This window comes from Schistocerca nitens, chromosome 2 (assembly GCF_023898315.1).
Source record: "Schistocerca nitens isolate TAMUIC-IGC-003100 chromosome 2, iqSchNite1.1, whole genome shotgun sequence".
In the NCBI taxonomy this organism is placed as follows: Eukaryota; Metazoa; Arthropoda; class Insecta; order Orthoptera; family Acrididae; genus Schistocerca; species Schistocerca nitens.
In genome coordinates this window covers 456,808,808-456,825,055 of record NC_064615.1, presented here as the reverse complement: position 1 = coordinate 456,825,055, position 16,248 = coordinate 456,808,808, and the positions used below count along the sequence as shown (strand labels likewise).

At 43.3% G+C, this 16,248-nt stretch overlaps 1 protein-coding gene across 1 annotated transcript in view; it reads left to right on the top strand.

The window, feature by feature from the left end:
• The window catches only part of LOC126236341 (ATP-binding cassette sub-family C member 4-like), a 229,687-nt gene that overhangs the window by 122,899 nt on the left and 90,540 nt on the right, over window positions 1–16,248 (top strand). The window contains exons 10-14 of the mRNA XM_049945567.1: window positions 2,795–2,983; window positions 7,463–7,749; window positions 15,015–15,198; window positions 15,275–15,418; window positions 15,504–15,599. Coding sequence (XP_049801524.1) covers window positions 2,795–2,983; window positions 7,463–7,749; window positions 15,015–15,198; window positions 15,275–15,418; window positions 15,504–15,599 — 900 coding nt within the window. The remainder of the gene's footprint in view (window positions 1–2,794; window positions 2,984–7,462; window positions 7,750–15,014; window positions 15,199–15,274; window positions 15,419–15,503; window positions 15,600–16,248) is intronic.

Genomic DNA, 16,248 nt, shown 5'->3' with positions numbered 1-16,248 from the left:
ATGTGTGTGATGTCCTTAGGTTAGTTAGGTTTAAGTAGTTCTAAGTCTATGGGACTGATGACCTCAGATGTTAAGTCCCATAGTGTTTAGAGCCATTTGAATCATTCGTTAGTTATTCGACCTTCTTCTGTAGCAACAGATTTCGAAACCTTCTATTCTGTTCTGTGCGTACTGTTTGCCCTTCATGTTTCATTTCCGTCCAAAGTTACATTAATTCAGAAATGACTTCGTAACTCTTAATTTTATTTTAGGTATAATATATTCTAGAGTTTAACTGTGTTTGATCAAATAAAATACACAACTATTTGAGTTATCGACTCTTTTGTCATTTTGCTTGACGTAAGAAAATTGGTTTGTTTATAATCTACTCATTAGGTCTAATAACCGTGTCTTCCAATTCTGTATGCGTATTGCCCATGTTTTAGGATGCAGTTGATTGTGTGTTTACTGTCAGAACCAGCATTATTGTGCTTGTAGCTGATTCTCTTTTTGCTGCTGTTTTATCATTTTCATATCTAGCCATAGTACAGGCATTTTATTTGGTTTTAATCACTAATACCATATGGAAGAAGATTATGAGTAGCTATTTTCCTTGCAACAGAATTCATGAGATAACCTGGAAGTCACCCTACAAAAACATTCAGAACGAAAGAGATCACATTCTGTTATCTTCCAAGCTCATAATTAGTACCAGACAGGCTGTAGACGAGGTAATGAAACCATTGGAGAGAAGGAGGAGGATTAAAGGATGATTTAATGATTGGTGTAGAGGTGCAGCCAACAAGAGAAAAGCAGCCGAAGTGCTATGGCTGACAAACAGAAACGGTGAAAGAACAATGTTGGGATACATCGAAGCAGCTAGTCAAAAAGGTCCTCCGAGCAGAAAAGCTCGTTAGCAAGACAACAATGGCAGTAGAGGATACGGTAAACAGCAGGTACACAAGAGACTTTTACAGAACAGCCAGGTTCTTTAATAAAGGATATAACGCAAGGAATGACGTGATCAAAGATCAAGCAGGACAAATACTACGGAGGAATCGAAAAACTATTTCGAAAATCTCCTAAGTATGGACAAAACCACAACGATACTACGAGGACAGTCGAAAAAGAAGAACTGTGCAGAGAAAACAGAGTGATGCTACCAACATTGGAGGATGAATTACCAAGAATGGAAGAGGTAGCAAAAGTCATAAAAATGCTGGAGAAAAGAAAGGCACCAGGAATAGACGGAATACTTGCAGAGATGCTGAAAGAGGGACGAAATATCCTACAGGAGTGTACTGTCTGATGCATTTAATTTAGAGGGTAGAAAGAATTCTGGCAGAATGGAAGCAGTCTGCCATCTGCACGGTACTTAAGAAATGAGATCCAATGAGATGCAGCAACTATAGAGGACTTGCCTTACTATGTACGGCTTATCCTGAACAGATTCTGAGCACGCTGTTGCTGAAGCGGCTAACATCATACGTCAAGGAGGTACTTACATTCCAGCAAGCAACTTTTAGAAACGGGAAGTCAGCCGTAGATCAACTGCATGGAAGAAGTCAAGTATTACCAAAGAGCAAGGAATTTCACAGAGATGTACACTGTATTTTTGTGGACTTCCAAATAGCATATGACACTGTAAACCAGCAAACAATATGCGAAGAAAAGTAAGAAGACTAGAGACAGGAATTAAGCTGGGTGGAAGGATCAACACCCTCGCCTGTGTGGATGACACAGTTTTAATGGCACAGAAAGATCAAGATCTGGTTCAATTGGGATGAGTGTTAATGAGCCAATGAGAGCAGGCTTGAAGATGGATATGGATAAGACCAAATACCTGATAATGAACTGGGAGAAGGATTACAGATCTAAAATCTTTGAAATCGAAAAGCGTTCAAATTTCTAGGGGCAGCACTCGGTGGAAGTAATCAGGTAGACCAGAAAATAATGGGAAGAATTCAGACAGAAAACAGGTTAAAGTTTGCAATTGGAAAGATGCTCAAGTACGGGCTTCTATTGAGATCCACGAAGTTTAAGATCTCCAAAACTGTTGCGTAACCCATGGTCCGATACGGAGCAAAGACCTGGTCTTTGACCGAAAAGGTAGAAAGAAAATCCTGACTTGATAATGCTGCTGTTCTGCGACAGGTTTCTAGACTAGGGATGGCTGGAGACGGCTGGAGAAAATCGAAGAAACATGAACTGCAGAAGTTGTACAAACTGCTGGACATTGTGTCATTGTGACAGGTGGTGGAAGAAGATATCAGAGGTAACAGGCCAAGGGACAGACCTTAAATGTCTGGATCGAAAGGATTGAAGAGGATTGAATATGATTTGAATGGCTGGAGAAAACAGATTTACTGAAGAAGATGGAGGAGGCTGATTGTCGTGGCCAAAGACCGACTGCAGTTAGTGTGGTCAATCTAGTACAAGTAAGTATGTAAGTATGCACGAGATGTTACCCGCCATTTATCAACTAGTCCTAATTTGGTAGCCAATTTGTTATCAGCAGTGAAACACTTGCATTATCACTATTGCGACCTAACTCACGGGTTGGGGTTGGGTTGTTTGGGGAAGGAGACCAGACAGCGACGTCATCGGTCCATCGGATTAGGGAAGGATAGGGAAGGATGTCGGCCGTGCCCTTTCAAAGGAACCATCCCGGCATTTGCCTGGAGCGATTTAGGGAAATCACCGAAAACCTAAATCAGGATGGCCTGACGCTGGATTGAACCGTCGTCCTCCCAAATGAGAGTCCAGTCCTAACTCACGTTCTCCCACTAATTCCCCTCGTCGGCGCTGCCAACAGGACTTTCTACTAAAGCCAGAGGCACCTGCAGACGACAGCAACAGGAGAGCCACAGTGGGGGAGGTGGCTGTCTCCTTGCAGCACGTGTCGGCCTCGTGGGACGGCGCCCACCCTACCCTAGTCAACGTCAGCCTCAGTATTGGACACGGCAGTCTCTGTGCTGTTGTCGGGCCTGTTGGATGCGGAAAGGTGAGTTATTTCACTCGATAAGTTTCAGAAGTAGAATACACATTGATTTTTGTCTCCCTGAAGACTAAATATGTGTAGACGTTCAAAACATCTTCGAGACCCATGGTGACAGCTTGATTTTTCGAGGTGATATCTGAAACTTTTCCTATCACTTGCTGTGCCATGTCTCTCTCTCTCTTGTTCCCATGAAATTTAATGAAAAATCAGTGTTCAGGCTAGCTGACAAGTTGTGTGGTGGCGCTGACAGCCTTGGTAGGCGCTCTGAGCACACTTGTATGCATCAGTGTGGCTGGTTCCAGGAGTCGCCACAGGAAGTAGTCACCAGTAAAAGTGGGAGTCAGCAGGAAGCAGAAGGAGTGGCTGCATCGTCTTGTGCTGGCGCCGGAGGCCTCTGTGGGCGGTGCCAGACTAGTTTTGGGGCCTTGCTGGTGCACATGGGGGACTTCTGTTGCACTGCAGTGGCTGACTGCAAGGGGGTGGACCCAGTCATCCTATGTAGGTATTTAGTGGACGGCCACCAGCAAGAAAACTTCTGAGAAGGCAGTATGATGGAACCATGAGCCGCGAGAAAACAGCATGAGTATACTGTGACGGTCAGTGCGGAACGTGCCCAGCTGTAATGCAGACATCGTCGAGTTGGAGTAGCTGACAGTGTCTTCTTGTCGGTGTCCAGGAAAAGGGAGCAGCTCACAGTCAGTGAGGAGTAGTGGTGGAGAAATTGGTTATGACACTGTAACGTGCTACTTGCATTTTGGTTGATTTGGAAGGAACGACAGAACCTTAATGGACTGAACATCATTGGTAAAGGTTATGCGTATAAAGCGAAGCTTCAAAGAAACGGGAATAGGCATGAATATTCAAATACAGATATATGTAAATAGACAAAAAGCAGCCCTGCGACCGACGACGCCTATATAAGACGAGTGTCTGGCGCAGTTGTTAGATCGGTTACTGTTGCTACAATGGCAGGTTATCAAGATTTAAGTGAGTTTGAACGTGGTGTTACAGTCGGAACACGAGCAATGGGATATACTATCTCCGAGGTAGCGATGAAGTGGGGATTTTCCCGTACGACCATTTCATGAGACTACCGTGAAATCAGGAACCGGGTAACGCATCAAATCTCCGACACCGCTGCAGCTGGAAAAAATTCTGCAAGCACAGGACCAAACATGACTGAAATAATCGTTTAATGTGACAGAATTGAAATCCTTCCGCGATTTGCCATACATTTCAATGCTGCGCTATCAACAAGTGTCAAAGTGCCAAACATGCAACGAAACATCATCGATATGAGCTTTCGGAGCCGAAGGCCCATTCGTGTACCCTTGATGATTGCACGACACACAGTTTTCCGCTCCTCCTGGGCTCATCAGCACCAACACTGGACGGGTGATGATTGGAAACACGTTGCCTGGTAGGACTTGTCTCGTTTTGAATTAAATCGAGCGGATGGACGTGTACGGGTATGGAGACAACCTCATGAATCCATGAACGCTGCATGTTAGTAGGAGACTGTTGAAGCTGATGGAGGCTCTATAATGGTGCGTAGCAAGTGCAGATGGAGTGATATAGGACTCGTGATACGTCTAGATACGACTCTGACAGGTGAAACGTATGTAAGTGTCCCCTCTGATTACCTGCATCCATTCGTGTCCATTGTGTATCCCGACGTACTTGGGCGATTCCAGCAGTACAAGGCGACACTCCAGAATTGCTACAGAGTGGCTCCAGGAACACTCTTCGTGTTTCAACACTTCCGCTGGCCACCAAACTCCCCAGACATGCACATTATTACTCACATCTAGAATCCCTTGTAAAGTGCTGTTCAGGAGAGATCGCCACCCCCTCTTACTCTACGGATTTATGGACAACCCCGCAGGATTTATGGTGCCAATTCCCTCCAGCACTAGTTGAGACATTAGTCGAGTCCATGCCACGTAGTGTTGCGGCACTTCTGCGTGTTCGCGGGCTCTACACGATATTAGGCAGGTGTACCATTTTCTTTGGCTCTTAGATGTATAATGTAAGGCTGTATTTTTTCATAAATTCTGTAGCATATTATAGCTGTTCATTGCGGGATATGATTATTGTACGAGTAGTTCTGATGGGGCGGCATATTGTTTTAATCGCTTGTATCATCAGATTCCCGAAATTATTATTCTTGAATTGGAATTGAGAGCAAAGGATTGATTTTCAAGTGCGTTCTGGTGTTCTTATATGTTACTTAACAAAGAAAATATTAATTGTAAGCACAGCTCCCAGCCAAACTCCCCTCCAGCCAAATCCTCTGCCACACTCTCAATGAGTAACGGGTCCCCAAGAATGAAGACTCGCCAGCAGGACCGCTGTCTGTAGCAACCAGCGAGATACGAGTGTAATCCTTAATTACGGACTAGCAACTAGTACCAATCTGTGCTTCTTGAGACAAACTTACTGACTGCGGATGAAAACATTTCATCTGTACATCAGACGTTCAACAAAGAATGACTAGTTAGAGAATGAAATTTTCACTCTGCAGCAGAGTGTGCGCTGATATGAAAATTCCTGTCAGATTAAAACTGTGTGCCGGACCGAGACTCGAAGTCGGGACCTTTGCTTTTCGGCTGCAAGTGTTCTACCGACTAGGCTACCCAAGCACGACTCACGATCACGCCTCACAGCTTGGAAGGTAGGAGACGAGGTACTGGCGGAATTAAAGCTGTGAGGGCGGGTCGTAAGTCATGCATGGTAGCTCAGTCGGTAGAGCACTTGTCCGCGAAAGGCAAAGGTCCCGAGTTCGAGTCTCGGTCCGGCACGCAGTCGGAATCTGCCAGGAAGTTTCAATAACTAGCTATGTTCGATAACCTGATAACCTTGCAGGAGTAGAGAACTCACAATAATCCATGTAACATCAACCCAATAAACTATTATGACAACACTGGTCTAATGCTGTGGGCGATTATCATCCTTGTTAGACATACGGAGCTACAAATCTTCGAGAGCTCTTATCACTGATCTGTCGCAGTGCTGCTAGAATCGTATGTACAGTAGGACACTCATTCATTTTGGTAAATGAGAACTTATAGTGTGATCGATGAAGTGGCTGCCGAAATCCCTATTGAAGAAGGTAACAATAGGATGAACTACTTGAGCATCGTTGGGCTTGAGACATGTACAAGCTCCGGGGAATGCAACCTCTCCCAAAAGCTTGGTCGACCTCCTGTCGATTCTCTCGTGGCGACGAGACCGTTTCAGCTAGTGTGCTTATTGGGCACTGTCTTTTTACCCATTGTCATTTGTTAAGTGGTGATCCCCCACCACTATGTGCTCATTGCCATCAATCTTTGACAGTTCGCCATTTCGTGACCCAATCTCCTTTTCGCTTACGTTCCAGTATATGTTTGTCGCCTAAGTTATAGGCCGTTTTAGCGGACGACGCGCGTTTATCGGTCGAGTTTTACTTTTTACCGATCGTAGCAATGTGGCGAAGGACATTTAATCTTTGGTTAGGAACCTCCGCTGTCCCTACAGCGTATTTTGTGGATTCATTGTTATTAGCTTATTAGCTCTCTTTCCTTCCATCGATTGGGCTTAGCGTATGGCCGCTTATAACTTGTTTTATTTATTAGTGTTCTAAGGTTATGACATGGGCGCATAGGACTTCAGTTGTTTTGCGCCCTAAAGCAAACTCCACCACCAAGAAAACATAAAAGGAACTATATGCATGCCTTAGAATGGCAGAGCACCAGAGATTGTTTGCTGTGGCATAGAAACTTTATTCCCAGTCGTAATTGCAATTACTTTGTCTACCCATTACCTGTTTTGACACTATAGTCCACCCACAGATGTATAGCGATGGTGTCTCAAGGTTACGCGCTCAGAATACGACGATATCCTTGCGTCACATGAATGGATGCTTTCGCTAGACGACGTCTGTAGGCAGATTTCGGCTATGACTGTAGGGTCTAACTGTCAACAACTGGACAAATTAAATGCGGTGGTGATTGTAATATCTTTTCTATACCCATACAACATGACCGGAATTGATTATGATCTAGGCAGCTGCCTTGAAAAACAGTTTTTGAACTACGTGTTTTCTTTTCAAAGGAGTAATGACGTATTTCCGTTAAAATCATCGGAATCCTGAACGACAACATTTCGCGTTATTTGTACGACTATTGCAGTTGTGCTGCTCACCACATAGTGATGATCAGCATAGTCTTCAATTTTTTTGTCATTATAGGGGCACTTTGGCTGGATTCTCTTCAAACTCTACTTTCTTTCCCTGGAATAGCTTGTCTTTCTCCCGAAATGCTCATGGATGCGTATATCTTTATGGTGATTGGGGCCATCCTGGTGTAATTATTTCTCACATTAATATGAAATAGGTAATAGAATCGAAAAGATTGTACACTTTTTCTGAAAGGTGACTATAACATTTACCGCACAATTAACGAGTAACATTCTTCTCGCATATCAAAATTTTAATATTTTCAGAGCTCTCTTCTGTACGCGCTCATAAATGAGCTGACGCCAACATCTGGAGACCTAAAGATTGGAGGGAATGTGTCGTACGCAAGCCAGGAGCCATGGGTATTCGTGGGCAGCGTGCGGCAGAACATCCTGTTCGGACAGCCGTACGACCGGAAGAAGTACCAGCGCGTGGTGGAGGCGTGCGCCCTGTCCAGGGACTTTGAGCTGCTGCCATACGGCGACCAGACGCTGGTGGGCGAGAAGGGCATCACCCTCAGCGGCGGACAGAGAGCCAGGGTCAGCCTCGCCAGGTACTTCAACCACTAAATAGTTAATGAAGACAACGCCAGAATTAAGGATGTTTGCGATAAGTTATTCTAGCAATTTGTGCCACTTGAACAATAGTTTCAATTCACACAATTTTTTGCTATGCAGTTGTCAGTGCCGATTACATGTAGAAAATATGTGAATGAACAGCTAATAAGTTAGCTGTTTGCAGCGTGCCGGTACTCTTCACGGAAATTCGAATAGCAAAATAAGACGTTGTTACTGTGTAGTAAGAACAATATTTCTGACAACTTGCCACTAATTATGGGGAAATGTGAGTAGTTATCTAATGAGAGACCACGGTAAGGCCTTCTGGTGTCACTTTCCACACTTATGCTAGTTATACTCAAGGTCATCCCTTACCACCTAGCCCCGACAAATCACGGGCAATAGATCAATATCATCCCCACCCCTCCCAATTCTCTCTCCCCTCCCTGGACCACTAAGATTCAAGCACACCCTCCCATTTCTACTATGATAATTAGCACACTAGAGTGGGTGGCTTTATTCTGGATATGTGCATAATAGGGAGAGGATCAGGATGTGGCTTCTTGTTAAAAACAAATTAATTTAGTTGTAATTACGTTAAGGTCTAGGGTGTGCGTAATTGTTAATACGAAATTTAATTTAATATTACACGATTTTCCTCATTTGGTACAGCAGTAGAGACGACATTCAGGCAGATATGTAAGTATATCATTTTTCAAAATTTTTCTTATTTTTCCATATTTTCTATCACTTTTATAATTTTTCAGTTTTTTTCCATCTTTTCTACAATATTACATATTTTCCCAGTGAAACGAGTCTCGTTCCATTGCTCTAGACGTCACGTCAACGTTCCATCACACGTTGCATCCTCTCATGTCACGTTGACGCCATGATGATTTCTGCCAATCACAATGCAGATTTTTCTGAAAAGAACCGACCAGTCTGAATTACTCGTATTTATCATTCATAAGCCATCCCTACATCACTGGCATGTGTGTTAAGTCACACTGAGTGTGTTAAAAAACGAACGTGTTCCACAGAAATAACGACGCCATAACTTATTCCGCAAAATTAATGACACGATAACAAAAAATTCTGAGGTCCACCATTTCCAGACGCTCTCTAAATTTTAACTAAATACCACAATGCGATACATACGTTACTCCTAAGCCAGGACTACATTACTAGATCGTGTGGCTCATAGTTTAAGCGATACTGAAGTGCCTATGTTTGCGGTACCGACCGCTATCCCATTGGCCGCTCTTTCAAACACGTGCGCCACATTACACCGCCGCGTTTCCTATAGCCGCCGCCGCTGCTCGAGGGCGCTGCTATGTGCGATGATGCCGCTGCCGGTGAGATGCTAGCATCCCCTCTCCAGAGCTCCAGCTGTGGGTTTACTTATGTTCGAATATTCATGTACTGAACCCATTTTGTGTGTTTGCCAGTTAAATTACATTTACAGAAGGTCATAGTGGCCAGGCCTCTGAATAGATATGGTACTGAAGAGTGATACACTTATAAGTCTTTTGTATCTCTATGCATTTCTACATTAGAATCTACTGTTAGCAACTGACGCTGCAAATACAGGAACAAAGTTATGTATTATTTTTGCTAGTTTATATCAGAAGGAGAATAAATTAATATTTGAATTCTCTGTTCATGAGCGACGGCTGTTCCTAGTTCCTCTAAAGAACCACACAGTGTGCAAGGAAGTCATAAGAGTGTTGTCCAGAAATACGATACAATTTTTCTTCGGGCTGTAACGATTCCAGACGTTATCAAATACATGTAATGTAATCGCAGTTGCGGATAGGGGCAGCCCTCAGCTGTGTGATGAAATGACGAGAGCAAAAATTTGTGCCGGATTTGGACTCGAACCCGGATTTCCGACTTAACGCGAGAGGTTGCCTTACTATTTGGCTATTCGAGCACGACTCACATCGAGGACTAGAATTCCTTATGCCGTGAACCATGTGTCTACAGCCCGCACTCGTACATTCATCATGTATATTTCTGTACAAATTCAAATGGCTCTGAACACTATGCGACTTAACATCTGAGGTCATCAGTCCCCTAGAACTTAGAACTACTGAAACCTAACTAACCTAAGGACATCACACACATCCATGCCCGAGGCAGTATTCGAACCTGCAACCGTAGCAGTCGCGCGGTTTCAGACTGAAGCGCCTAGAACCGCTCGGCCACACCGGCCGGCTATTTCTGTGCAGGAGAGACATTTTAATTGAAAGTTGATTGCCCGGTGTCGGCTGGTTGACGACATGAGGAAGTTTAAGTCTGGTCGTGAGTCGTTGACGGATAGCCTAATGGTAAGGCAACCGCTCGCAATAAGCGGGAATTCCGGGTTCAAGTCGCGGTCCGGCACAAATTTTCACTATCCTCATTCCGTTACACAGCTGATGGTTGTCCATATTTGCATGTGCGAACACATCACATGTACTTCGGGTTTATAGTTAAAATGAGGATGATGTTATAGGAAATGATGCCATGGTAAATTTATGGCATTGTAGCAAAATTCTGAGGTTTACGTATTTCGGAGACTATCAATCAAAGATAAGGAATGTGTGTATAAGAACTAGCACAGCACTACAAAATATGCACCTAGAGAGTTGACCAATATCCCCAGCCACTGTGCGTCAATCAATTCTGGTGGATCAAAGCAAGAGTGTAACTCTGGAAGGGAGGGACAGCGTGGCGTTGTTGGGGTGGACCACACTACAACGCTGATGAATGGTGTAGGACTGTTGATATTTTTAAAAAATGTCAGGAATGCGATATAACGATGTTATTATTACAGCACCTCGATTAATAGTGAAAGATATCGATATATCGACGAAGAAAGTATCCATGCACCGATCTAATGCCGGTTTTAGATGCTGTGTGTGAATTCCTAACGGACCTAATTGCTGAGGCCATCGGTCCCTAGACTTACACACTACCTAAACTAACTTAACGCTAAGGACAACACTCACACCCATGCCCGAGGGAGGACTCGAATCTCCGGCGGGAGGGGCCGCACGATTAGTGACTTGGCGCCTTTAACCGCTCGGTCACTACGCGCGGCCCGGTTTTAGAGCTGTTCTGTACATCAACAAGCTAGCAACCTGCCTATCCGCCTTAGAGCAAGAATCGAAAAGAAAACGATGCACGTTCACGCTTGGCGATAACCACTTTGCTAACAATGGTAACTGCATGTAAGTGCCACAATAAAAGGTGTCCGTCGGTCGGTTTCGTCACGTATCGCATTTGTTCGGCACAGTTCACGTCGACTTCCTGTTTTTTTTTCTTTTTCTTTTTCTTTTCTGCCAACGCCAGCGATCTAGCAGTAGTTGTGTCAAAATTGAGTGGTGAAGTTAAACGTTGCACTTTCTGTTAGTAGCGCCGAGTGACGAGTGCCGCCCACCGCAAAGACCAATCTAGTCATTTAGATTTTTGTTCACCAATCTAGTCATTTAGATTTTTGTTCACCATTTTAAACAACTGTTTTTGAAGAACCTTGATGTGAAGAAATAGCATACGAGTTGCGTTAAAAATTGTCTTCTTTAACACTGAGAGTGTGCTATTTCTTCACATCGGGAATCTTGTTATTCCATTCGCACCGCCACCGGCCAGTGCAATCGGACAACTTATTTGTGTCACCCGTGCTTGCTTCACACAAGGAGAAAGAATGACCGTGATGAAAGCTCAAAAAGTAGTAAGACTCCGTCACACCGAGAAAGTAAAACTATTTTCTACTACAATTTCAAAAGAACAGTTTCAAATATTTACAGAAAATAGCAAAAAATATAAAATAAAAATATCGGTCCTCAGTATTGTCATTTCGAAATGTATATATCGATTTATGGCGGAAAATATATAGCTTCTTCAAATCGATATTTTCTGGTAAAAATGTCGATATATCAATTAATCGTTATTTTCCCAATAGCCTAGGGTGGAGTACGGCCACGACCGTGAACACTGTGGCCGTTCATCTTCTCAGCAATGTTAGAGAAAAATGCATTATATACGTGTGAAATATTCCCCGATACGGACAACCTGGTTGCTCGCGGAAAAGACACTGCCGCTGCAACTACAGCGTGATTTCTACTAACGTTTAAAAACCTCTGAAGCGACCCAGAGGACGCTGAAACAAGAAATATAAATGCATGGTTTCGCGGCTATATGAATGACACTGGCGAAATCTTTTTCCAGGTACACAAATCCTATGATGGTGCCTCGATTTTTCTTCAGTCGTGCTTCCATTATCAGCCACCACTCCATAACTGCCTCTCTGTTTCCTCTACCTTTCGTAAAGCCAAACTTATTTTCATCTCACAGATCCTCAATTTTCTTTTCCGTTATTATTTATATTATTCTTGTAAGTAACTTCGATGCATGGGCAGCTAAGGTGATTGTGCGATAATTCTCACGCCTGCTATCTCTGGAATTGTGTGGACGACATTTTTCCAAAAGGAGGAATGTCGCCAGTCTCATTGATTCTACACAGCAACGTGAAAAGTAGTTCGGTTTCCATTACCTCCAACGTTCGAGAAATTCCGATGGAATGTTGTCCGTCCCTTCTGCATTATTTGACCTCAAGTCTGCCAAGGCTCGTTGAAATTATGACTAACACTGTTGCCCCTGTCTGTTTCACATCGACTCCAACTTCTTCTTCTATCACTACTCCAGAGGATTCCTTCCCTAATAGAGCTCTCCGATTTAATATTTCAACCGCTTTCTCTTCTCCGTTTAACAGTGCAGTTCCCGTTGCACCCTTGATGTTGCCTTGTCTATAATTTTACCGAAGGTTGTGCTAATTTTTCTATATGCTGAGCCAGTCCTTCCGATGTTCATTTTTTTATCTCTTCACGTGTTTCTACGTTATGAAAGAAATAACTCAGAAATGTTCAGAATGTAACCATACGTAGAAATTAATTTGAGGTGTGAATTTAAAATGACTCGTTCGACGTCATTACGATCTACTGTGCAAAATGACCATGGAACATGTAACTATCTAACTAATTAACTGTCAACTGACCTTGGCTTCCCTGCAATTCCTAATTGATTTATAATCCTGTTTTCCTGTCTTTACCTGATCATTTTTGTATTTCCGTATTTCCTCGATCAGTTGAATTGTTCCTTCTGTTACCCATGGTTTCTGCGCAGTTACCTTTCTTGGTCGTATGTTTGTCTTTCGAACATCTGTGATTGCACATTCTACGTACCTCCTCTCTCCGTCAGCAACTGAATTGCCTCATGTGGTAGTATCCACATCTCTAGCGTATTTGAAACGTTCTAATTAATCCTTTGTACTTCAATATCCCGCCTTCTCCAACACGGATCCTGTATTACTATTCTCTTAAACCTCAGCCTACTCCTCATCACTAATAAAATTGTGATCTAAGTCTGTATCTATTCCTGGGTACGCCTTACAATCTCTATCTCACCATGACGTAATCCAGCTGAATCTTCCACTTTCTCCAGGCTGTTACCAATTATACCTCCTCCTCTTGTGATTCTTGAACAGAGAATTCGCTATTACTAACGGAATCTTCTTGCATATGTGACTTAGTCTTCCTCCTCTTTCATCCCTACTACCACGCCCATATTCCCCGTAAACATTTCTTCTACTCCTTCCCGTAGAACCGCATGATTACTAGATTTCCATCTCCCTTTGGATACTGAATAACTCGCCCTGTAGCCTCATATATTTTCCTTGTCACTTAATCTTCTACTTGCAACGTCGGTATGTACTCATGAACTATTATTGTTGATGAAGGTATTCTGTCGATTCACTTACCTGTTAACAGTACCTCACTGTCTGCTCTACCTCCTTTTCATAACGAATTTTACCCACGCTATATTCTTTTCTGCTGCGGTTGGTATTAACGTATATTCGTCTGATCATAAATGTTATCTCCTTTCGATTTCACTTCCCTGATCTCCACTGGATCTAGATTGAGCTTTTGCATTTCCCTTTCAGAATTTCTAGCTTTACTACCACGCTTTTCACTGGTTGTTTCCCCGTCAATGCAAGAAAGTGCCATCAGCCTCCTATGTCATCTTTGGCAAGGCCGTTGGCAGAACAAGGGTTACTTCTTATGCCGAAAGTCTTTGCCCACCATTGCTAATGAGTTTTATTCAACGTTTTAGCAGTGGATGGGTTCAAACCCGTGACCAAGGACGTTTTAACCGCTAGCCAGAGACGCTAATCCTAAATCACAGTCGTAATTATTGTGTTAAAATGGAACTGCAAACTCGAGTGAACACCCGAAACTACACCGTTAATCAATCACACCGAGGAAATCTCAGAGATCACAATCCACTACCATCTTCGTCGCGATACTTAGCAACTCCAGTTATTCCCTCTGAACATTATGAATTCGTACAAAATACCGGGTGATCAAAAAGTCAGTATAAATTTGAAAACTGAATAAATCACGGAATAATGTAGATAGAGAGATACAAATTGACACACATGCTTGGAATGACATGGGGTTTTATTATAACCAAAAAAATGCAATAGTTCAAAAATGCCCGACAGACGGCGCTTCATCTGATCAGAATAGCAATAATTAGCATAACAAAATAAGACAAAGCGAAGATGATGTTCTTTACAGGAAATGCTCAATATGTCCACCATCATTCCTCAACAATAGCTATAGTCGAGGAATAATTTTGTGAACAGCGCTGTAAAGCATGTCCGGAGTTATGGTGAGGCATTGGCGTCGGATGTTGTCTTTCAGCATCCCTAGATATGTCGGTCGATCGCGATACACTTGCGACTTCAGGTAACCCCAAAGCCAATAATCGCACGGACTGAGGTCTGGGGACCTGGGAGGCCAAGCATGACGAAAGTGGCGGCTGAGCACACGATCATCACTAAACGACGCGCACAAGAGATCTCCCACGCGTCTAGCAATATGGGGTGGAGCGCCACCCTGCATAAACATCGTACGTTCCAGCAGGTGTCTATCAGCCAGGCTGGGTATGATGCGGTAATGAAACATATCGGCGTACCTCTCACCCGTCATGGTAGCAGTTACTGACGTTTTGCTGTACAGCGCCATCTGTCGGACATTTTGTGAGACTTTTTGATCACTCGGTATGTTAATTGATTATTCACATATTGTCACATATTAAAAGAGACTGCTAATGAACTACAATGAAACAAATAATGACTTAGGTATTCATGAGCGGTCATCTAGACCGCCTGTTAGTTGTTGGAATAATAACTTACATGATGTTTTAATTTCAACAGGGCAGTCTACCGGGAGGCGGACATTTACTTGCTGGATGATCCTTTGTCTGCAGTTGACACTCACGTAGGAAAACATTTGTTCGAAGAGTGCATAAGTTCCTACCTGAGTGGCAAGACGAGGATTCTGGTCACTCACCAACTTCAGCACTTGCAGACTGCTGACAACATCGTGGTGCTTAACAAAGTGTGTTGTTCTTTTCTGACAGCTGTAACAACTTTATGGTTTTGTGCTCTCATTCTAATGGATGTTTACGTTGCAGGGGAAGATCGAACATCAGGGAAGCTTCGAGGAAATCATAAAGAGCGGTGTCGGCTTCTCAAAACTGATGTCTTATTCTGAGGAAGAATATAAACAGGAGGAGTTCGGCATTTCACGACTGCGAAGCACTAGAAAATCGTTTCGTGTAATTAGTGATCAATTTATTCTAAAATTCATTTTGCTTTTCGTAATTTATGACCGTTCTGCTGTAAATCTGGTTTCATTTGTAGAGAAAGGAGGATAGTCGTAGGACGCCAAAGCTTATTGGATCACGAAAGGGTTACAAAGGAGGAGCTCTCCGGCGAGTTTCTGACTTATCACAAGTGGTGAGTACTGCTAACTGCTGTTGGACTTCTACCGCGCGCGCGCGTATGTGTGTGTGTGTGTGTGTGTGTGTGTGTGTGTGTGTGTACGTGTGTGTGTACGTGGTGTGTGTGCACGTGTGTGTGTGTGCACGTGTGTGTGTGATTATATGTCGGAGATGTGCATTTCAACTCTGTTGTTGTTGTTGTGGTCTTCAGTCCTGAGACTGGTTTGATGCAGCTCTCCATGCTACTCTATCCTGTGCAAGCTTCTTCATCTCCCAGTACCTACTGCAACCTACATCCTTCTGAATCTGCTTAGTGTATTGATCTCTTGGTCTCCCTCTACGATTTTTACCCTCCACGCTGCCCTCCAATGCTAAATTTGTGATCCCTTGATGCCTCAAAACATGTCCTACCAACCGATCCCTTCTTCTAGTCAAGTTGTGCCACAAACTTCTCTTCTCTCCAATCCTATTCAATACCTCCTCATTAGTTACGTGATCTACCCACCTTATCTTCAGCATTCTTCTGTAGCACCACATTTCGAAAGCTTCTATTCTCTTCTTGTCCAAACTAGTTATCGTCCATGTCTCACTTCCATACATGGCTACACTCCATACAAATACTTTCAGAAACGACTTCCTGACACCTAAATCTATACTCGATGTTA